The sequence below is a fragment of the Biomphalaria glabrata genome, chromosome 14 (genome assembly GCF_947242115.1).
Source record: "Biomphalaria glabrata chromosome 14, xgBioGlab47.1, whole genome shotgun sequence".
NCBI lineage: Eukaryota > Metazoa > Mollusca > Gastropoda > Planorbidae > Biomphalaria > Biomphalaria glabrata.
Window position 1 is genome coordinate 11071172 of NC_074724.1, and position 24140 is coordinate 11095311.

Below are 24140 nucleotides of genomic sequence, written 5' to 3' on the forward strand. Positions count from 1 at the left end.
CTTCAAATTGTGTAAGATGCAAGTTTTAAAAATACGATCAAAACTGCTCGCCTCCAGCAACAAATTAGTTTCCTTCCTACGGAAATACGACTCCGATGCAACCCCTCTAAACCTACACAATGCTGATGTCAATGTCGGTTTGGACGACGTAGGGCATGAGATTCGCCAATGGGAGGAAAAAACAATCCACGGAAAATTTCCGGCTTCATTACACGGGGACAACATCGACAAGGCTGCTTCCTTAACATGGCTCAAAGCAGGTCATCTCTACCCTGAAACAGAAGGCTTTGTTACAGCAATACAGGACAGAGTAATCAGGACAAAAAATTACGAGAAGCATATCCTGAAACTCAATGTTGTCGACAAATGCCGAAAATGTGGAAATGTGGGCGAGTCGATTGAACACATTATGGCAGGATGTCCAGCCCTATCAGAATCAGCCTACATGGGTCGCCATAACCAAGTTGCAAAGTTAATACACCAACACCTGGCTTTGACGTACAAATTGATCGGTAAGGACACTCCCCCTTATTATAAATACTCTCCGCAAGAGGTTCTCGAGTCTACTGAACATCTGCTGTACTGGGATAGGCCTATTCTGACCCACAAAACGGTAGATTTCAATCGCCCGGATCTGTTGTTCATCGATAAAAAAGAAAAAAACCGCTACCATTATCGATATCGCTGTACCACTGTCTCATAATTTAAGAAAAACTGAGATAGAAAAACAAAGAAAATATGGGAACCTAGGCTTGGAGATTAAGCGTCTATGGAAATTGTCCAAAATAACAATATACCCCATTGTTATATCAACCGAGGGGATAATAACAACTGACCTCACAGACACCTTCAAGGCCCTTAACATTCCTAGGAACATCTTCGTTGCCTGTCAGAGGGCGGTACTGCTGCAGACCTGCCACATCACCAGAAAATTCCTCAGTGGAAACTGTTAAAGGGACTACGATGAATTTTGTTTCTCTTTAGCGAAACTCGACCCTGGCAGCGCCAGAGAATGACTACTCGTTCATTTCTAACAAAATAATAATCTTTTTTATCCGTAAGGAAATTTGTCTTACAATTTGTGCATTCCAACAAAAAAAAAACATTATAACTATAAGAAACCAAAGTGTACATTCACACCAGACTCACTCATAATTTACATGTGACAAAGTTTATACCAGATTGTTCTTATTTAATGATTTGATTGTCAGGGGAACAAAAGAGTGTTTGTGTCTGTTTGTCTTTGCTATCAGTGTCTTGTATCTCTTTTGTGATGGTAAAATCACAAAATCCTGACACAAAGGGTGATTCTTTATTTCGAGGATCTTGTTAGCTTTTTTATAGATGTTTGTCTCAAACAACTGCCCAAATGGGGTTTGTTTTTTGCCAATGATTTTGCCAGCAGCATTTAGGCTTCTATTAAGTTTATTTTTATTTTTAATGCTCAGATTGCCATACCAGGCAGTGATATTGAAACTTAAAATATTGCAGATGTGAGCGTGATAAAACATAGCCAAGCCCTTTTCGCTAACATTAAACGAGGACAGTTTTCTTAGTAATCGTAATCTTTGCTGCCCTTTTATGCTGATATAATCAGTATTTGCAGTAAAATTTAGTTTATTGTCTAGATAGTACCAAGGTATTTAAAGGTTTGCACAATTTCAATAGTCTCTCCAGCTACAGAAACAATATCATTTTCCTTCTTGTCCCTACGAAAATCGATTATCATTTCTTTGTTGTTTTTTTTTACATTTAATAATAAAAAATTGTCTTTACAGTATTCTTCAATGTGTTCTAATTCTTTGAAATACTCATTTACGTCTGAGCTCTCTGAGAGCAGGGCAAGAAGAGCCGCATCATCAGCGAATTTTGTGAAGGAGCAACAAGAACTATCGGATTGAAAATCATTGGTGTACAAAATGAAACACAATGGCGATGTCACAGCCCCCTGAGGCGCCCCTGTGTTTACTATGCGTTCATTAGCTATAACATTGTTTACCCTAACCCTCTGAGCTCTCTGGGTCAAAAATTCATTAGCCCATAGTATTATGTATGGACTAATCTGCAACGCTTTCATCTTTTCAATGAGTAAATGAAGTTGTATAGTGTTAAAAGCTGATGAGAAATCAATAAAGAACAATCTTACATAAGTGTTCGGTAAGTCCAGATGTTTGTAGACACAGTTTAAAATATTTAGGATGGCATCGTCTACACCTTTACCCTTTTGGTAAGCAAATTGTAAAGGGTCTAACTTATTACAAAGATCATTCAGAAGAAACATTTTAACCAATTTTTCTAAACATTTAGACACAATGGAAGTAAATGAAACAGGTCTATAGTCATTCATTTCCTTCGGTATGGAAACCTTTGGCACAGGTACAATTATAGATGACTTCCACACAGGTGGTATCTCATGGTTTAGTAATGAAGTAGAAAAAATATCTTGGAAAGGTTCAGTTAGTTGTTCAGCACATTCTTTTAAGATTCGCCCTTTTATTCCATCAGGCCCACCAGCTTTCATTTGGGTTGACGTTTTTGAAAATGTTACCAACTTGCTCTCTAGTAATCGCTAATTCTAAACAGTTGTTAACATTGACATCCTCAAGGGCTTTGAGTTTTAGATAATTAAAATCTTTCGTGTCGAAGCGACAATAGAAATCATTTAACTCGTTGGCCAATGTTTTTTCGTCTCTTGTAGCAAGATTATTTTTAATTTTGACTTGTGCTCCTGCCATTTTGTTCATAATGCCCCTTGTCTACATTTCTCTTGGTATTTTGTTCTCTACACAAAAGAAATATCAATTTGGTTTAATTAATTGTAAACGCTTATTTAACCCATTTGGAATGTAGCGAAATGACAATATATCGAGATTTACCTTTTCAATGCTATTAGAATTAGTTGTTGTATGTTTGTTTGCTTGCTTTTACAGTGTTAAAAAGTACCATTCCCTGCTCTCTCTTTCTCTCTCTCTCTCTCTCTCTGTCTTTCTCTTTTTCAGACAGACAGACAGACAGACAGAAAGACAGATAGATAGATAGATAGATAGATAGATAGATAGATAGATAGATGGATGGATGGATGGATGGATGGACGGACGGACGGACGGACAGACAGACAGACAGACAGACAGACAGACAGATAGATAGATAGATAGATAGATAGATAGATAGATAGATAGATAGATAGATAGATAGATAGATAGATAGATAGATAGATAGATAGTGTAAGAAAGTTTAGAAATATGAAGGAATAATTGTTTCCATAATAAAAATGTTTATTCATCAAACTTTAGTAGGTGAAATCACGTTTCCAAATTTTTAATTTTCTTAAATTATGCAATAATCTGCTCACTACTGTAAAACCAAAAAAAAGACTAAAATTCTATTTCAGGGTCCTAAGAGCTTAGAAATAATTTCGTCCAGGAAATAAGCGATGGGAAGACAACTTATTTAAAGGAATGGACGGGCCTGTCATTGAGGGACATTCTGTCCAAGACAAAAGACAGAGAGGAATGGAGAAGTGTGGTCAACAGATCTTTTGTGATGCCCCAACGGTCCAACAGACTAAGCCATAGGTGGAGGTGAAGGTGAATCTGTGTTTACCCTTAAATCAAGGATCAGACAAAACATAGATTTCATTTGAGGAAAAACACACAAAAAAAAATTAGCTCAACCAGCAAATTGGATATTTTGTTATCACTACTAATTTGTTACATTCAATTCAATCAAACAGCAATGTCGGAACAATGAAAAATGAAACACAGTCAGCAAAATCCACGATTCTCTGCTGTGTTTGAACCAAGCGGAGGATTTACAGAAAGATTGTAAGGGCGACAATAAAACATGGTCCCAAGGTGGCTACACAGCCATATCACGTGCTTAGTTGTAGCTTGATGTAAAACAAAGATTATAAATCTTCTAGATCTGTTTGCTGTTGATCGATGTTACTAGTCATAGTCGTAATCTCTATCTCACTTGGAGGTGGGTCTGAAAAATTATATTTTCAAACAATATTAGTACTACTCCACGTGTCACGATGTAACTTCACTTCGTAGAATGCAGTTAGTACCTACGTGTTACGGTGTTACTAAATTACATGTTACGGTGTTACTAGATTGCATGTTACGTGTTACTAGATTGCGTGTAACGGTGTTACTAAATTGCTTGTTACGGTGTTACTAGATTACATGTTACGGTGTTACTAGATTGCATGTTACGGTGTTACTAGATTGCATGTTACAGTGTCACTAGATTGCGTGTTACGGTGTTACTAGATTGCATGTTACGGTGTTACTAGATTGCGTGCTACGGTGTTACTAGATTTCATGATACGGTGTTACTAGATTGCATGTTACGGTGTTACTAGATTGCATAATACAGTGTCTCTAGATTGCGTGTTACGGTGTTACTAGATTGCGTGTTACTGTGTTACTAGATTGCATGTTACAGTGTCACTAGATTGCATGTTACGGTGTCACTAGATTGCATGTTACGGTGTTACTAGATTGCATGTTACGGTGTCACAAGATTGCGTGTTACTGTGTTACTAGATTGCATGTTACGGTGTTGCTAGATTGCATGTTACGGTGTACTAGATTGCAAGTTACGGTGTTACTAGATTGCATGTTACGGTGTTACTAGATTGTATGTTACAGTGTTACTAGATTGCATGTTACGGTGTTACTAGATTGCATGTTACAGTGTCACTAGATTGCATGTTGCGGTGTTACTAGATTGCTTGTTACGGTGTTACTAGATTGCATGTTACGGTGTTACTAGATTGCGTGTTACGTGTTACTAGATTGCGTGTTACGGTGTTACTAGATTGCGTGTTACTGTGTTACGTGTTACTAGATTGCGTGTTACGGTGTTACTAGATTGCGTGTTACTGTGTTACTAGATTGCGTGTTACGTGTTACTAGATTGCGTGTTACGGTGTTACTAGATTGCATGTTACGGTGTTGCTAGATTGCATGTTACGATGTTATTAGGTTGCATGTTACAGTGTTACTAGATTGCATGTTACAGTGTCACTAGATTGCATGTTACGGTGTTACTAGATTGCATATTACAGTGTTACTAGATTGCATGTTACGGTGTTACTAAATTGCATGTTACGGTGTTACTAGATTGCATGTTACAGTGTCACTAGATTGCATGTTACGGTGTCACTAGATTGCATGTTACGGTGTTACTAGATTGCATGTTACGGTGTTACTAGATTGCATGTTACGGTGTTACTAGATTGCATGTTACGGTGTTACTAATTTGCATGTTACGGTGTTACTAGTTTGCATGTTACGGTGTTACTAGATTGCGTGTTACGGTGTTACTAGATTGCGTGTTACGGTGTTACTAGATTGCGTGTTACTGTGCTACATCAATACGTGTCACGCCTTTACTAAACTTTTTGTCACGGTGCTACTTCACAGCATTTCACGAGGCTACTTTACTACTTGTCACGTTGTTTACATACTACGTGTCACGTTGTTTACATACTACGTGTCACGGAGTAAAATTTTACAGTTTATCAAGGTGTAGCTAGACTAAATGTCACGCTGTTACTGCACTCCTTGCTGAGGTGTTATCAGACCATGTTTTGCTGTTACCAGATTTGGTTCACGAATTTAATTAAAAAAAAACAACTACGTGTTACAGTTTTTCTAGTTTTCGTGTCACGCTGTTCCTAGATGACGTGGACACATAGACCACGTTTCACTGTGTTACTAGACTATGTGTCACGGTGTTACAAGACTATATGTTACGGTGTTACTTATCAATGTGTCTCTGCTTTGATATCCTACTTTTCATTATGGTTCTACAATATTTTAAACTCCGACATACTTTCCAGCTGTCTCCCTTATCTTTACAAGAACAATAAATAATACTACTTAAAGCTATTAAGGGCAGTTAGGAAAAAAGTCTCAAGGCGATATGATAACATAACAGACACGAGAATCACAAACTAATTTAAAATAGTTTGGAACAAATAGGTCTTAATGTTCTTCGTGAATTAAGTGTAGCATGTTTTTTTTTTGCCTGAGCTCAAAGGGAGTGAGTTCCAAACCTTTGGTCCATACACTGAGAAAGCCCACAAATCAAATATTTTGAGGGAGAAACGTGACATGACTAGAAGCTGAGTCTATGGAGCAGCGCATGGCTCTCTGGGGGGACAAATCTAGAAGCTATGAGTCTATGGAGCAGCGCATGGCTCTCTGGGGGACAAGTCTAGAAGCTATGAGTCTATGGAGCAGCGCATGGCTCTCTGGGGGGACAAATCTAGAAGCTTTGAGTCTATGGAGCAGGAATGGCTCTCTGGGGGGACAAATCTAGAAGCTTTGAGTCTATGGAGCAGGAATGGCTCTCTGGGGGGACAAATCTAGAAGCTATGAGTCTATGGAGCAGGAATGGCTCTCTGGGGGGACAAATCTAGAAGCTATGAGTCTATGGAGCAGGAATGGCTCTCTGGGGGGACAAATCTAGAAGCTATGAGTCTATGGAGCAGCGCATTGCTCTCTAGGGGACAAGTCTAGAAGCTATGAGTCTATGGAGCAGCGCATGGCTCTCTGGGAGGACAAATCTAGAAGCTATGAGTCTATGGAGCAGCGCATGGCTCTCTGGGGGGACAAATCTAGAAGCTATGAGTCTATGGAGCAGCACATGGCTCTCTAGGGGGACAAATCTAGAAGCTATGAGTCTATGGAGCAGCGCATGGCTCTCTGGGGGACAAGTCTAGAAGCTATGAGTCTATGGAGCAGCGCATGGCTCTCTGGGGGACAAGTCTAGAAGCTATGAGTCTATGGAGCAGCGCATGGCTCTCTGGTGGGACAAATCTAGAAGCTTTGAGTCTATGGAGCAGGAATGGCTCTCTGGTGGGACAAATCTAGAAGCTTTGAGTCTATGGAGCAGGAATGGCTCTATGGGGGGACAAATCTAGAAGCTTTGAGTCTATGGAGCAGCGCATGGCTCTCTGGGGGACAAGTCTAGAAGCTATGAGTCTATGAAGCAGGAATGGCTCTCTGGGGGGACAAATCTAGAAGCTATGAGTCTATGGAGCAGCGCATGGCTCTCTGGGGGACAAATCTAGAAACTATGAGTCTATGGAGCAGTGCATGGCTCTCTGGGGGACAAGTCTAGAAGCTTTGAGTCTATGGAGCAGGAATGGCTCTCTGGGGGGACAAATCTAGAAGCTATGAGTCTATGGAGCAGGAATGGCTCTCTAGGGGGACAAATCTAGAAGCTATGAGTCTATGGAGCAGCGCATGGCTCTCTGGGGGACAAGTCTAGAAGCTATGAGTCTATGGAGCAGCGCATGGCTGTCTGGGGGGACAAATCTAGAAGCTTTGAGTCTATGGAGCAGCGCATGGCTCTCTAGGGGAACAAATCTAGAAGCTATGAGTCTATGGAGCAGCGCATGGCTCTCTAGGGGGACACATCTAGAAGCTATGAGTCTATGGAGCAGCGCATGGCTCTCTGTGGGGACAAATCTAGAAGCTATGAGTCTATGGAGCAGCGCATGGCTCTCTAGGGGAACAAATCTAGAAGCTTTGAGTCTATGGAGCAGGAATGGCTCTCTGGGGGGACAAATCTAGAAGCTATGAGTCTATGGAGCAGCGCATGGCTCTCTGGGGGACAAATCTAGAAGCTATGAGTCTATGGAGCAGCGCATGGCTCTCTGGGGGACAAGTCTAGAAGCTATGAGTCTATGGAGCAGCGCATGGCTCTCTGGGGGGACAAATCTAGAAGCTTTGAGTCTATGGAGCAGGAATGGCTCTCTGGGGGGACAAATCTAGAAGCTTTGAGTCTATGGAGCAGGAATGGCTCTCTGGGGGGACAAATCTAGAAGCTATGAGTCTATGGAGCAGGAATGGCTCTCTGGGGGGTTAAATCTAGAAGCTATGAGTCTATGGAGCAGGAATGGCTCTCTGGGGGGACAAATCTAGAAGCTATGAGTCTATGGAGCAGCGCATGGCTCTCTAGGGGACAAGTCTAGAAGCTATGAGTCTATGGAGCAGCGCATGGCTCTCTGGGAGGACAAATCTAGAAGCTATGAGTCTATGGAGCAGCGCATGGCTCTCTGGGGGGACAAATCTAGAAGCTATGAGTCTATGGAGCAGCACATGGCTCTCTAGGGGGACAAATCTAGAAGCTATGAGTCTATGGAGCAGCGCATGGCTCTCTGGGGGACAAGTCTAGAAGCTTTGAGTCTATGGATCAGGAATGGCTCTCTGGGGGACAAGTCTAGAAGCTATGAGTCTATGGAGCAGCGCATGGCTCTCTGGAGGACAAGTCTAGAAGCTATGAGTCTATGGAGCAGGAAAGGCTCTCTGGGGGGACAAATCTAGAAGCTATGAGTCTATGGAGCAGGAATGGCTCTCTAGGGGGACAAATCTAGAAGCTATGAGTCTATGGAGCAGCGCATGGCTCTCTGGGGGACAAGTCTAGAAGCTATGAGTCTATGGAGCAGCGCATGGCTCTCTGGGGGGACAAATCTAGAAGCTTTGAGTCTATGGAGCAGCGCATGGCTCTCTAGGGGGACAAATCTAGAAGCTATGAGTCTATGGAGCAGCGCATGGCTCTCTGGGGGACAAGTCTAGAAGCTATGAGTCTATGGAGCAGGAATGGCTCTCTGGGGGGACAAATCTAGAAGCTATGAGTCTATGGAGCAGGAATGGCTCTCTAGGGGGACAAATCTAGAAGCTATGAGTCTATGGAGCAGCGCATGTCTCTCTGGGGGACAAGTCTAGAAGCTATGATTCTATGGAGCAGCGCATGGCTCTCTGGGGGGACAAATCTAGAAGCATTGAGTCTATGGAGCAGCGCATGGCTCTCTAGGGGGACAAATCTAGAAGCTATGAGTCTATGGAGCAGTGCATGGCTCTCTGGGGGACAAGTCTAGAAGCTTTGAGTCTATGGAGCAGGAATGGCTCTGTAGGGGGACAAGTCTAGAAGCTATGATTCTATGGAGCAGCGCATGGCTCTCTGGGGGGACAAATCTAGAAGCATTGAGTCTATGGAGCAGCGCATGGCTCTCTAGGGGGACAAATCTAGAAGCTATGAGTCTATGGAGCAGTGCATGGCTCTCTGGGGGACAAGTCTAGAAGCTTTGAGTCTATGGAGCAGGAATGGCTCTGTAGGGGGACAAGTCTAGAAGCTATGAGTCTATGAAGCAGCGCATGGCTCTCTGGGGGGACAAATCTAGAAGCTTTGAGTCTATGGAGCAGGAATGGCTCTCTAGGGGGACAAATCTAGAAGCTTTGAGTCTATGGAGCAGGAATGGCTCTCTGGGGGACAAGTCTAGAAGCTATGAGTCTATGGAGCAGCGCATGGCTCTCTGGGGGACAAGTCTAGAAGCTATGAGTCTATGGAGCAGGAATGGCTCTCTGGGGGGACAAATCTAGAAGCTATGAGTCTATGGAGCAGGAATGGCTCTCTGGGGGGACAAATCTAGAAGCTATGAGTCTATGGAGCAGCGCATGGCTCTCTGGGGGACAAGTCTAGAAGCTATGAGTCTATGGAGCAGCGCATGGCTCTCTGGGGGGACAAATCTAGAAGCTTTGAGTCTATGGAGCAGCGCATGGCTCTCTAGGGGGACAAATCTAGAAGCTATGAGTCTATGGAGCAGCGCATGGCTCTCTAGGGGGACACATCTAGAAGCTATGAGTCTATGGAGCAGCGCATGGCTCTCTGGGGGGACAAATCTAGAAGCTTTGAGTCTATGGAGCAGGAATGGCTCTCTGGGGGGACAAATCTAGAAGCTATGAGTCTATGGAGCAGCGCATGGCTCTCTGGGGGACAAATCTAGAAGCTATGAGTCTATGGAGCAGCGCATGGCTCTCTGGGGGGACAAATCTAGAAGCTATGAGTCTATGGAGCAGCGCATGGCTCTCTGGGGGGACAAATTTAGAAGCTATGAGTCTATGGAGCAGCGCATGGCTCTCTGGGGGGGACAAATCTAGAAGCTATGAGTCTATGGAGCAGCGCATGGCTCTCTGGGGGGACAAATCTAGAAGCTATGAGTCTATGGAGCAGCGCTTGGCTCTCTCTAGGGGGACAAATCTAGAAGCTTTGAGTCTATGGAGCAGCGCATGGCTCTCTGGGGGGACAAATCTAGAAGCTTTGAGTCTATGGAGCAGCGCATGGCTCTCTGGGGGACAAATCTAGAAGCTATGAGTCTATGGAGCAGCGCATTGCTCTCTGGGGGACAAATCTAGAAGCTATGAGTCTATGGAGCAGCGCATGGCTCTCTGGGGGACAAATCTAGAAGCTATGAGTCTATGGAGCAGCGCATGGCTCTCTGGGGGACACATCTAGAAACTACGAGTTTATGGAGCAGCGCATGGCTCTCTGGGGGACACATCTAGAAGCTATGAGTCTATGGAGCAGCGCATGGCTCTCTGGAGGACAAATCTAGAGGCTATGAGTCTATGGAGCAGCGCATGGCTCTCTGGGGGGACACATGCAGGGATCAGCTCACGAAGATGCAAGGGCGTTTCTTTGTTGTAAATGCACTGGGGACTAAATGTGGCCACATGGTGGTTGATTGTCATCGCATATACCTGCTAGCACGTAATTGTAGCAGTCAATGTGGAAGAGTAGGAGTTTTTAGTTGACTGATGTTAGACATAGTCTATATACTGCTGTTTTTTTTGTTGCCAGATGCGACACCTCTGGTGGAACTGGAATCGTGAGTCATCGGCAAAAAAGTGTTATATATGGCTGTATGATATGGGTTCTGTAAGGTTATTATTGCCTGGGTGGGTTGATAATGGAAATAAGCATTCCACAACCTATAATAAAATGTTTCCAATGGCATGTGTGTCAAATAGCATCTTACATCAAGTCCAACTCCTGGCCTTCACGTGTGACTCAGATATTTTGTTGTGACGGAACTGTTATCACTGACAGGAGCAGGCGTGTAACTGGCGCCTAATGCAGAAAGCTTCGGGACTCGTTAGCCTTAGATGGCTACCCACCTATTTGAAATATCAAAAAAATTTCGGGAAAGGATTTTATCCCCTGACCAGAATGGGTATCTGACTCTTAACCGATCACCCAGTCAGAAGACAAAGTGATCATCTATTCACACCAGTCTTTCATGAGACTCCTTGAGCCAGCGCCTCAGGTTCCTCCGAAGTCAACTATCCTTACTCCTATCAAGTTCCGGAGGCGCGGTGGCTGAGCGGTAAAGCGCTTGGCTTCCGAACTGGTGTACCGGGCGAATCCTGGTGAATTTCTGAATATTTGGGTGCTAACAACTTAATTGGGTAAAAGTAAAGGTGGTTGGTTGTTGTGCTGGCCACATCGTTGAAGTAATCCTGTCTTTTGGTTTGTGATGCGGTCCTGGGGCGTAGCTAGGAATTTTCCATCGTTTGGGGCCCTGGAGGGCGGCTTGATTTCTTTTCGGGGAGGGGGCTGCATTTTGAGTAATATATAATTTTTGATGTAAAAAACACTCATTAGGGGGCCCCCCTCAAGTGGGGGCCCGGTGTTATTTTTAATATCTCCCCCTCCCCACTCCTTTCCCATTTTAGCTACGCCACTGATGCGGTCTTTGAATGTGCATCACAGACCGTATTAAAATATAACTCCAGCATCAAAATGATTATTCTTAACTAAGTCTAAGTAAGTCTAAGCCTTAGTAAAGTCTAAGTGAGTCTAGGTCTAAGTAAGTCTAAGTTTAAGTAAGTCTAAGTTGTCAAGACATCCGCACATTCCTAATACTTCCGGTCACTAAATTTTGGACTCTGTCAAGACTATTTCTTGTGTCACGACTTGACAAGAAAGTTGACTATAGTTACCTGGTAAAAATTTAGGATATCTCTGATAGTTCATATAGTAGCACTGACCAATGAGGGTAAACATCAAGAAAACAGCGCCCATGAAGGTGTAGTAGCCATTGCTCATCCTAGCCAATAACAAACAAAACAATTTCACAGACTGGGGTTATATTTATACTTGAATTAAAAACCTTATGTTTATGGGAAGCGTGGTCGAGAGAAGGGGGTTCGAGGTTCGACACCCGACTCGGGCAGAGTTGAGTTTACTGAGCGCCTTAAAGGCAGCACGGAAAACCAACTCTTAGACACCTCCTCCCCCCACTGGTCCACAAATGAGATTGGACCAAAAGCGCTCTGAGCATAATATGAACATGAAAGTAGCGTTACATACAAGCTATAATTAATATTAACATGTCTATTTCCAATTTATTGTTTAAATTCGTTAACCCTTAAAGTGCTGAGCTGTTTTACAATGAGTGCATGCCAAATGGAATTACAATTGTGATGTTTAGAGGCTAATTTACCACACGCATTTTAAGGGTTAAACGATGATTTACAGACATAATGTCCAAACAATGCCATAACATCTAATTGGTGGATTTATTTATTTTTTTATTTATTTATTTTTTTTTTGGGGGGGGGGGGTATCTCCTCTTTGTTTAGAATTCTAGTTTTAGAATCCGGTTAACATTTTTTTAAAGAAATGTTATATCATAAGAGAGAAAATGAAGGGAAATCGATATGCAGAAATGCGGTGGCTCTATTATGAAAACTAAAGATAACGTAGATCGGAAGGGATTCCTAAATAAATCGACAAAAGTAATGTCAAGGACGCCATACTCAAAGAACAATGTTACCGGCTTAGTAAAAAGTGTGCTACAATTGAAGGCATTAAACATTCGATATTCTACAGTGCTAAAATAGGCTGAGCAATGGCTAAGCGGTAAAGCGCTTGGCTTCCCAACCGGGATCCTGGGTTCCAAGACTGGGATTTTTTATTTCGGGCTCTTTGGGCGCCTCTGAGTTAATTCCTTTACATCATCTTTACTTTTACTTTTACTATTGGGATCATTTTAAAATTAATGTTTCTTGGTTACACTGTAGTTATACTGTTTCAACTTTACTTTGATACAACTTTATAGTGATACAACTTTGTACTGATACAACTTTACTCTGATACGCTTTTATACTGTTACTACTTTATACTGTTACAACTTTATACTGTTACAACTTTACTCTGATACAACTTAGTACTGTTACAACTTTACTCTGATAGAACTTTATACTGTCACAACTTTACTCTGGTACAACTTTATACTGTTACAACTTTACTCTGGTACAACTTTATACTGTTACTAATTTACTCTGGTACAACTTTATACTGTTACAAATTTACTCTGGTACAACGTTATACTGTTACAAATTTACTCTGATACAACGTTATACTGATGCAACTGAACTTTCTATCTTTAACTTGACTCTTAACAACTCGTGGACCCGCAGTTGCCCAATGACCCGCAGTTGCCCAATGACCCGCAGTTGCCCAAAGACCCGCAGTTGCCCAAAGACCCGCAGTTGCCCAATGACCCGCAGTTGCCCAATGACCCGCAGTTGCCCAATGACCCGCAGTTGCCCAAAGACCCGCAGTTGCCCAAAGACCCGCAGTTGCCCAATGACCCGCAGTTGCCCAATGACCCGCAACACGTCCAATACCCCGACTAACTCACTCCAAAAGCTCCAGTTAAATCGACAGGAGGGCGCGGTAAATCTGTTTTAATTTATAAAATGGTTTAATTTAATAATTTATACACCTTGAATTAGCACGGGTCCTATGAAAGTGCGGGGGCCAACTGCGGTTGCATAGGCTGCAGTGGCTTAAGGCCGGCCCTGCAAAATAGCGGCGTATGCTACTCCGCCGGTCGACTAGTTTACCATATTTCATTGCAATTATTTACCATGTTTGCAGATATCCAAAAGTGGTACCAGGGACCTCGACTTTGATGGGGAATATAATGAGAACGACCACACCTAAAATCCCTGTAGAAGAATCACGTAATTAAATCAATACCATAAAACTACAGCAAGATTCTAATCGGTATTTGTCTTTCATTGGATTTGGGGTTCGTTGTTTGTTGTTGTTATTTTTGTTTGTTTTTTTTTTTGGACGACAATCTTTCGTTGTCCCCTTTAAATCGCAAATATTCATTGAATGAAAAAAAAAATATCCTTCAACGTATGTTACAAGGTGACTCCTACACATATGACTCCCTTAGATCTACATGTGACTACCAAACATCTGCGTCGTGACTGACCATGATGACTCCCAAAGTTCACTTCACTGTGACCAAAAAGTAGTGGCTGAGCGGTAAAGGGCTTGGCCCTCGAACCGGAGAGTCCCGGGATTGAATTGTGGTGGAAAAAACTGGGATAAATTAATTTGTGCTGGCCGCATGACACCCTCGTTAACGGTGGGCCACAGAAACAGATGACCTTTCTGCACTATAGACCGAATGGTCTGAGAGAGAAACTTTTTATTTGTTCTGACTAGAGGAATTTAAATATTGTTTCACTAATTTTTTTTATTAATGGATCTCCTCTGGGAACCAAAACCACTTCCGGAAATATCCACCCCATTACCTATAAAATGCTTCCAAATGCCTCAAATAGCCTCTGACAATCAGTCCAGCTCCTGGCCTGAACGCGTGGCTCAGATATTGGGCTGTTATCTCTTTGCAGTTAAAGAAAAGTTATGGAAAATTAGTTTAACTAATAGTTTTATTATTCAAATGAGCTCGGAAGGGCCCGCGTGGGCGTTTAAGACTGTGTGTGGTTGTGTTTAAGACTGTGTGTGGTTGTGGTTGTATCTGTGTGCGCAGGTTAATAGGAAGGGGTAAGAAACTCAAACCTGAGACGCCATATAAAATGGCGAAGACTCGTGTATATCTCATGGAAATAAAGAATGCGGCGATAATGTTGAACAAGATGTTTATCAGAAGTATGACCAGCATGGCGATGACCAGGGCCTGCATCGTCGTTTGCCAGACTGTCAGACATAAAGTAACTTTCAGACTTGGAAAGTGACTGGGATGTTTAGAACATACAGACATGGAAAGTGACTGGGATGTTTAGAATATACAGACTTGGAAAGTGACTGGGATGTTTAGAACATACAGACTTGGAAAGTGACTGGGATGTTTAGAATATACAGACTTGGAAAGTGACTGGGATGTTTAGAACATACAGACGTGGAAAGTGGCTGGGATGTTTAGAACATACAGACGTGGAAAGTGACTGGGATGTTTAGAACATACAGACGTGGAAAGTGACTGGGATGTTTAGAACATACAGACATGGAAAGTGACTGGGATGTTTAGAACATACAGACATGGAAAGTGACTGGGATGTTTAGAACATACAGACGTGGAAAGTGACTGGGATGTTTAGAATATACAGACGTGGAAAGTGACTGGGATGTTTAGAATATACAGACGTGGAAAGTGACTGGGATGTTTAGAACATACAGACGTGGAAAGTGACTGGGATGTTTAGAACATACAGACATGGAAAGTGACTGGGATGTTTAGATCATACAGACGTGGAAAGTGACTGGGATGTTTAGAATATACAGACGTGGAAAGTGACTGGGATGTTTAGAATATACAGACTTGGAAAGTGACTAGGATATCTTGGAAAGTGACTAGGATATCTTGGAAAGTGACTAGGATATCTTGGAAAGTGACTAGGATATCTTGGAAAGTGACTAGGATATCTTGGAAAGTGACTAGGATGTCTTGGAAAGTGACTGGGATATCTTGGAAAGTGATAGGACAGAGACAGGACGTAAAGAAACACCTACAAGTAATATATAATATAAATCTTATAATAATATAATATAATATAATATAATATAATATAATATAATATAATATAATATAATATAATATAATATAATATAATATAATATAATATAATATAATATAATATAATATAATTAATATAATATTGTTGTAACCCTATTGGCGGCGCGATAGAGTTAACTGTACGATCAGCTGACATGTGACGCAGACCAGAAAGACGGTGTGCAATGTCGATGGACAAGGAACTGTACTGGTATGAGCTTTGCACGCAAATATGACCCGTCTTATGGTCATCTGATGATAAGCCTGCGTGGACCAGAGACACAGAGTGTGTAAGGCACCTATATTATATAGGCGTTACTTCAAAAAAAAAAATAAAGATGACTATGTCCTACGCGTGTTCCTATAACAATCTAGTCATGCATGTTAACCATTGACTTAAATTTTGCTTAATAGCACTAGGCAAGAAGGAGCATTTGTAAACATTCATCCTAGAATATGGAAAGAGGAATGTGCCTTTAACTGTGTGTCTTTCTGAGTATTTTATTAGGTTTGATAGATTGTGTTTTTGTATTTGAAGATTACGGTTCAGTGTTTCAGTAATTGTTACATTCCTTTAAATCTTCTATCCTGAAGGCTTTCTAAATTTTGTGATTTTACTAAAGGTGTTAATCTAGTCAAATGTGAATATTCGTTTATTATGCTTTATTTTGTGTCTGTTCCAGTTTAAAAAAAAAAAAAAAGCTTATCTAATGGGAAGAACTCCTCCCTTACGCTATATCAGTAATGCCTGGGAGTGCATGAGGCGCCCTGACCGCACTTCCCCGTGGTGGAGGCTGAGCAAGCTATTATAGCACAGTGCAGGACAGGCAACAGTTCTGTTGGCTCATATTTTTCACGGAAAATTTCAATTAACGGTGTCCCCGCTGCATGGAAGAAGAGGAAACTGTGCCTCATATTCTGTTTGACTGCCCCAGACTTGCTGATCTCCGTCTCGACAGGTCTGGGAAACCAAAATCTCTCGACCTGTATCGTGACATGTATGCACTACGCACTACATCAGGGTTTCTGTCCAGGGCTTTTGCAAGAGAGATTTGAGCCTCTCAAGACCTCACTCAAATGGAGTTTGACGATGATGATCTGTAATGTAGACGTTATTTTCCTTACTCGATATCAAACGCAATAATTAATTACCAATTGTTAATTGAATAATAAGTTTGTTTTTTTTTTAATTCATTCATGTTTTGTTAGGAACCATTAATAACTGTTTCAAGTATCAACTTGATTGAAGAATGCGTGTGGGAGAAGTAACGGTAATTATTTAAGGGGACCTAACTCTACTAATTTAGTCATATCTGTGAATGCTGAAGGATTAATCTCCCTTGTTGATATCATAATAATTAATTGGTTAATGTCTTTTATTGATTCCTGTCTTCTCTACGCCTATGAATAGTTACGCAAAAGTTTCAATTTGATATGAAAATTTGCATTTGAGAAAGAACATCAATGTATTATTTTACCAGACAGACAAATAGACAGACAGAGCGAGTTGTGAAAAGGACAAAAACAAACCGTTGGTAAAGGCATAAAGCTTGCATGGATTTGAGCCTTGGCAGATGGACATAAAATAAACAGTCTTGTAGACCTTACTAATCTGTATCATAACATAAAAACAACAAAAAAAACATTTTAAAAAACACTTTAAAAAACAACAACAATACCTTCACTATCTAGCTTATAATAATATCAAAATTTATTTTAAATATATATATTTTTTAATTAGCTCAAATCCGGTGTCTAACTCGTAATTATGCCACAGCTTTTTGAACGAACGATTCTACCAATCAGGCCAGCGGGCATTCTCTAATAAAGTAATTATTTATTGGTAACTTTGATACATGTATCTGATTTAGAACTTTTAAGACAGTGGCATAGCTAGGCTGGGGGGAGGAGGGGGGGAAGGAATATGAAAATTCCCCCCCCCCCGGACTTCCACTTGAGGGGGGCCCCCAAATTAGTGCTTTTTTTTACATTAAATATTAAATGTTACGCAAAATGCAGGGGCCTCAAAAGAGGTCAAGCTCCACGGGCCCATAAATGAGGGTTTTTTTTTTTACATTAAATATTAAATATTACGCTAAATGCAGGGGCCACAAAAGAGGTCAAGCCCCCAGGGCCCCTAAATGAATGTAGATTCCTAGCTACGGCCCTATCTTAAGATCTAGTCTAGATCTGTTGTCTTAAATCAGAGTAAAGACAAAAAGTTTGGAATCTCACTAACGGCTGAGGACTGAGACCATTTGCCAGACGTTAACGAGTAGCTCAAAGCCGCCACCAGGAGGACAATCAATGTTGAAGTGAAGATCCTAGCAATCAAACCCATACATCAAGTGGCCTTGACCTACACAAGCAAAAAAAAAATAATAATAATGCTCAGAGACTATTCCTCGTTTTTGAAGTTGATGTCGTTTTTTGTAATAGCGATTATTTTCATCTTATCTTATATAATACAGACGTTACTTCAAAAAAGAAGATGATTACGTATTACGCGTCATGCATTTAGTCTTATCTTATATAATACAGACGTTTGGCATCTTAATATTTAATGAAATAAAGATAAAAAAATGCTTGTTACGCCAATGTATAAATATACTCAGAGTGTAGAAAATTAAAGTTTGGTAATATAGATCCAGACTTTAAAAAATAACAAGGTTACAAAGACAGTTTGTGTGGAAACACAAACTCAAAATCGGCCCCCGAAGTGGTCCACAGAGGCAGGCTTCAATATTTTCAGAAAGAACATCCAAATGAAATTATATCAAAGACAAATGACATAAGAATGGAGAAAGAAGGTTGACAGATCTTTCGTAGTGCCCCAACGGTCCAGCAGATCAAAGGATAGGTGAAAGTGAATGTAAAGTAAGATGTAAACCTGGCCTAACTAGTTCCCCTTTCAGACCTTGTGGGCAGGGGATGTAAAGTTCATCTGTCCTACGGTTAACGAGGGTGTCATATAGCCAGCAAAACGACCAACCGCCTTTACTTTTCCCCAACTAATGTCAGGTACCCATTAGAGCTGGGTGGACTCAGAGGCGCCCAAATATTCCGAAGTTGAAAATCCCAGTCTTCTACAGGATTCGAATCCGCACCCCCGGTTCGGAGGCCAAGCGCTTTACCGCTCAGCTACCGCGCCTCCCCTGGCCTAACTGAAGTCTTATAATTGATGTAATTGTTTTGAAAAGGCTCAATCTCTCTCTTATTCGAATCCTCGAGAAAAAAAATTTCCGCGCAAAGGTTACCTTGTTTGACAAAAAAATCTACAACCGTTTGCATAAATGTGTTTAAAATATGGAAAACGGTCGTCTCCCCTAAGAGAGAGCATGGCTTCAAGTGTTTGAGTGTTTAATAGTTAATAGTTGTAAAAGTGGTGTATTTTTATGAAAAAACTGCTTGCTTAGATTTTTCGCTTTCAGAAAAGAAAAAAAGTACCTTCGCACCAGAACTTTGAATGGTCTAAAATATTGTGATGTCGGATTTTCACTATTTTTTCTAGTTGACGAGATCGTAACGGGACGGACGGAAAGATGGACAGACATTTCACACAAAACAAATAGCGTCTTTTTCCTTTCGGGGGCGCTAAAAAATAGACCGAAAGCTTTAATACTGGATTTAGTTAGAGACATAGTATTGATAATGTGTATTAATGAATTGTATAAGTACTATGTATAAATATTAATTTTTAAAATTCTAATGAATACCCACTGACAAACTTTGCGTTCACAATAAAAAGACACAAGCCAAATATTTAATTTTAAGATGATTATATTTGGAAAAATTATAACAGTCAAACTAGAAGTTTCCCTGTATCAAATAGCCAATATTTTCCCCAAAGATTTACATTATTCTTCTTCTTTTAGCCAGCTTTATTGCTGCTGAGCTGTCAGCTCTTTTGCAGACTGTGCCAAGGAAAAATAGTGTGCTATTTTCTTCAGTTGTTTAGCACTGCCATACAGAGTGTTGGTTATGTTGGGCTGTAGTGGTAGTAGGGTCTGCCAAAGGTTGATTAGGAAGGGGCATTCAAAGAGGATATGGTTTACGGTTTCATAAGGGTGGGCACAGTGTCTACAAAGGGGGGAGTTGTGTGGAATTTATTTTGTTCAGATGGTAATTTAACAGAGGTGTGTGTCCTGTTCTTAGTTGGAAGATTGTAGATGACTCTTTGCAGGGGAGGAAATTAATACTATCCAGTTTGTTAGGCATGTTCATTTCTTTGTACATGGCTCTGCCTGTGTTTCCTGTTGCCCATTGGTTGAGCCACTCCTCTTTGTGATTGTTGACTAACATTGACCCTTAGGGTGAGGTAGTTAACAGGTCTATCTGGTTGTTCCATAGATGACCTTGCCTTTGATAGCTTATCTGCCTTTTCATTTCCCATGATGCCAATGTGTCCAAGGATCCTCTGTAGTGTGCTATTGATATTTAATCTGGATATCATCTGATTGATTATCACAATTAATGTTGTCAACTCTCTTGGGCTGTTTGAGGTGCTGCTGTTAAGTGCTTGCAGAGTTGATTAGAAGTCTATAAAGACAACAATATCTGATGGTGATTGCACTCCTTCATATAATTTCTTCTCCACTGTCTGTAATGCTATGGTAATTGCCTCAATTTCGGCTTGGAAGTTAGATGCAGTAATCGCCACAGGATGCACTTATTTCAAAGTGTTTATTTTTTGGGGAAGACCAGGAAGGCACCAACTCCAACTTTGATGGTGACTTTGAAGGCCGATCCGTCGGTATATATATGGATAGTTGTTTTTGGATAGCTTTCAATTGTTTCGAACGTGCCTACTTTGAGCTCCTGTGGATTTGATTAATTTGTTATGGTATTATTTAGCAAATGTGTTTTAATGGTTAGTTGTTTGTAGTTAAGTCCGGGCGTTATGTTTAAAAACCTGGTAATTTTTTCTGTTATTGGGTAGGTGGTGTTTTAGGGCTAGTTCGTCTGTAAGTTGGTTCAGAGTTTTATGGGTTTTTTTTCGGTTGTTTTTCCTATTTCTCTGTGTTAGTAATTTATTAAGATGATCGTCCTCCAACCTTCTGTATCTCTCAATAGCTTCTAATGCTGCTCTGTTGCGCCTTAACTTAAGAGGTTCAATATTGGGGTCTATTTCACAGGCTGCTGTGGGAGTAGTTCTCATACCTCCACTGATTAGACTCAAGGCTTGGTTTTGGATTGTGACTAATGATGATTGATAGGTTTTGTTCGCAGATTACTTGTATGTAGAGAAAGTTATCCATTACAGATCTGACATATCCAGTGTATAACTGTCATAAGGTTTTCTTTTTTTACATAAACTGTTACATTTCTATGAAAATCGTAATAATAGTTTGAAATTGGCAATTTTTATTTATTTTTATTTTCTCACGGCCATAAAAATCCAGAACGTCTGAAGCCAAGTTTCTAGTTCTGGCTCAGAATGAAGGGAAGCGTTGAAAGGAGAGTTTATCACAGGAAAAAAAATAGGTTGGACTGAGGTTTCACCACTTAGAAGGCAGGTTGGACTGAGGTTTCGCCACTTAGAAGGCAGGTTGGACTGAGGTTTCACCACTTAGAAGGCAGGTTGGACTGAGGTTTCACCACTTAGAAGGCAGGTTGGACTGAGGTTTCACCACTTAGAAGGCAGGTTGGACTGAGGTTTCACCACTTAGAAGGCAGGTTGGACTGAGGTTTCGCCACTTAGAAGGCAGGTTGGACTGAGGTTTCACCACTTAGAAGGCAGGTTGGACTGAGGTTTCGCCACTTAGAAGGCAGGTTGGACTGAGGTTTCACCACTTAGAAGGCAGGTTGGACTGAGGTTTCACCACTTAGAAGGCAGGTTGGACTGAGGTTTCACCACTTAGAAGGCAGGTTGGACTGAGGTTTCACCACTTAGAAGGCAGGTTGGACTGAGGTTTCACTACTTAGAAGGCAGGTTGGATGGAGTATCTACCACAGAAACAATCAATAGAAAAAAATAATACATTTTTAAAAAAAAGCTTATATAAGGCGTCAAAGAACCGCTAATTACTGCCATTTATCTTCAATTTTCAAAGTTTAGCTCCCTTTATGTTATATAAAACAAAATTAATTAAATAGTACTAATTATAATTGGTTAATTTTTGAATTGATACGCGTATTGTCTTTGAATATGAATAATTATCCAAAATTTCACCTAGATCCGAGATTGGGAAGTGGGAGAAAAAAAGGTCTAAACATAATAAGGGGATTAAATCGATATATACATCGACATCTATCATTAAGCAGCATTTATTCCCCTTATTTCGAACTCAAACAAAATAATTAATCACCTACAAGTAATTAACAAATCAATTTTAAAATTTTTCTAATCGCACAGATTTATTATGTCTAGGTCAATAGTGCATATAATTATAACATTTATCCAAACTAATTGATACAATTACACTTAATAAAATAAATTTTTTAAAAGATTTTTTTATTGTTTTTGTTTTAAATATAGACAAAGATAAAGGCACATTTCTCGTTCCATATGCTAGGACTAATTTGTACAAATGCTCCTTTTTCCCTAGTGTTATTAGAGCATGGAATGCCTGAGCCAGCCAGGAGAACCAGTGACTTGGCAGAATTTAGGTCATTTGTTAACATGCATGACTAGATGGGTGACACGTATGAGGTAATCATCTTCCTTTTTTGAAGTAACGTCTGTATTTTATATGATAAGATAAGACTTTAGATCTAATACTAAGTTTGAGGTGTGACATGCGCTTCTAGATAAATAATGATATTTATACTAGTCATATCTAAACAAATCAATATTGCTCTAGATATACATGCATATTCTAGACTTAAAAACTTAACTGCTTTTTAAGATGCCTGGATTCTAAATGCGTCTCTACACGAGCATTTAAAACTACGAGACTCTTCAGGACAGAAGACTGAAAAGTAAAGTAGCAATAGTACATAAAACAAGGAACCATAACTTACAAATACTTATAAATATAAATACATAAACACAACCTAAGAAAATACCAAGAAAGACACAAAGATAAAGGCACATTTCTTAAACGAAATGCTAGAAAAAAAATTGTTCAAGAGCTTCTTCTTCCCTAGATCATGGGATGTTGCCTTAGTCAACCAGGAAAACCAGTGAATTAGCAGAGGTTCAATCTTTAAGTAACATCCAATATTAGATAAACACACTTAGATCTAATTATCTTTAAAATGAACGTCTGTCTAGTCCTGATTAGATCTAGCCTCACACCGAATTGACAATGTATAGAACAATATCACAAGCTCTATTATCATTTGTTAGTCACATACCTAATGCGAATTTCGTGGTGAACAAAACAATGAATACTTCTGATGTATATAAGAATTTTGATCTAGTGTTAAATGCAGAACTACATCTTAAATATTTGTTGTCATTTGAAAATGTAAAACTCTTTATGTCAGGAACTTTAGATGTGCGATCGAAAGTATTGCACATTAAGTTTAGTGCGCAAATCAAACGAACTATTGGAGCACAGACCTATGTATATAAAACGGAAACAAGTTCTTATACGCGATTGATCAACTCACAGATCTATATATATAATAGATTGTTATGTATTAATCACAGAACTATATATTAACTCCAATTCATGAAATAAAGCCATTTCCTGTTAATGTTCATTAAGATACAAATTCAAAATCCTAGATTGAAATAATTATGTCTATTGATTTTAGTCATCCTGTTTATATTTAAATAGTTTGATTTTGTTTTTATGTTTCTAAAAATTGCAAAATAATAATTATGAGGCGAGAATGCTCTTATTTTCAATGTTTAATTACTAGATCTAGATCTAAACATTAAATTGTATGTTACATAGATAAGGGTTGAAAAAAACAACTTCTTATAAGTAATTTACAAAACAACGCCTTGTTTCAACTTATTAAAAAGTTTTTCACATTTTTTGTAGTGTTAAAAGATCTCCATGACCAGTCTAGATATAATAAATATAGGTCTGTGGTCCAGTCTAGATATAATATATATAGGTATGTGGTCCAGTCTAGATATATTATATATAGGTCTGTGATCCAGTCTAGATATAATATATATAAGTCTGTTGTCCAGTCTAGATATAATATATATATATAGGTCTGTGATCCAATCTAGAAATAATATATATAAGTCTGACGTTATATAAATATATAGGTCTGTGTATTGGAGATTTTCATGCATACCGGAAAGATTATTTATAGCTTACTTTTTAGGTGTATCCGTTATAATAAAAAAAAAGGAAGTGTGGATAAGCTAGATCAGCAGTTCTCAACCATCTAAGATCGGCGACCCCTTTTTACAATCCCTCACTCAGCCGCAACCCCCCTCCCTAAATAAAACAATAGAAGAATAGACAATAACCATCCATATTTTCGATGGTCTTAGGCGACCGATTGCAAATCGTCAATCGACCCCCAAGTGAGTTGCGACCCTCAAGTTGAG

General features: G+C 40.0%; 1 protein-coding gene across 3 annotated transcripts; it reads right to left on the reverse strand.

Moving 5' to 3' along the window:
* Positions 1-3260: 3260 nt before the first annotated feature.
* Positions 3261-23143, reverse strand: LOC106067198 (uncharacterized). Of its 3 annotated transcripts, XM_056011652.1 has the most exons (8): positions 22979-23143; positions 22517-22593; positions 17919-18038; positions 17210-17291; positions 14686-14823; positions 13736-13817; positions 11802-11908; positions 3261-3987 (listed from the first exon to the last, which is right to left on the reverse strand). In XM_056011652.1, the coding sequence occupies exons 3-8, from the start codon at positions 18018-18020 to the stop codon at positions 3908-3910; spliced, it is 591 nt and encodes a 196-aa protein (XP_055867627.1). In that variant the 5' UTR covers positions 18021-18038; positions 22517-22593; positions 22979-23143; the 3' UTR covers positions 3261-3907. The 3 variants fall into 3 exon arrangements, with proteins under 3 accessions (XP_055867627.1, XP_055867628.1, XP_055867629.1); XM_056011653.1 differs by lacking the exon at positions 22517-22593; XM_056011654.1 differs by lacking the exons at positions 22517-22593; positions 22979-23143 and having other exon boundaries at positions 17915-18038.
* Between the last annotated feature and the right edge of the window lie 997 nt (positions 23144-24140).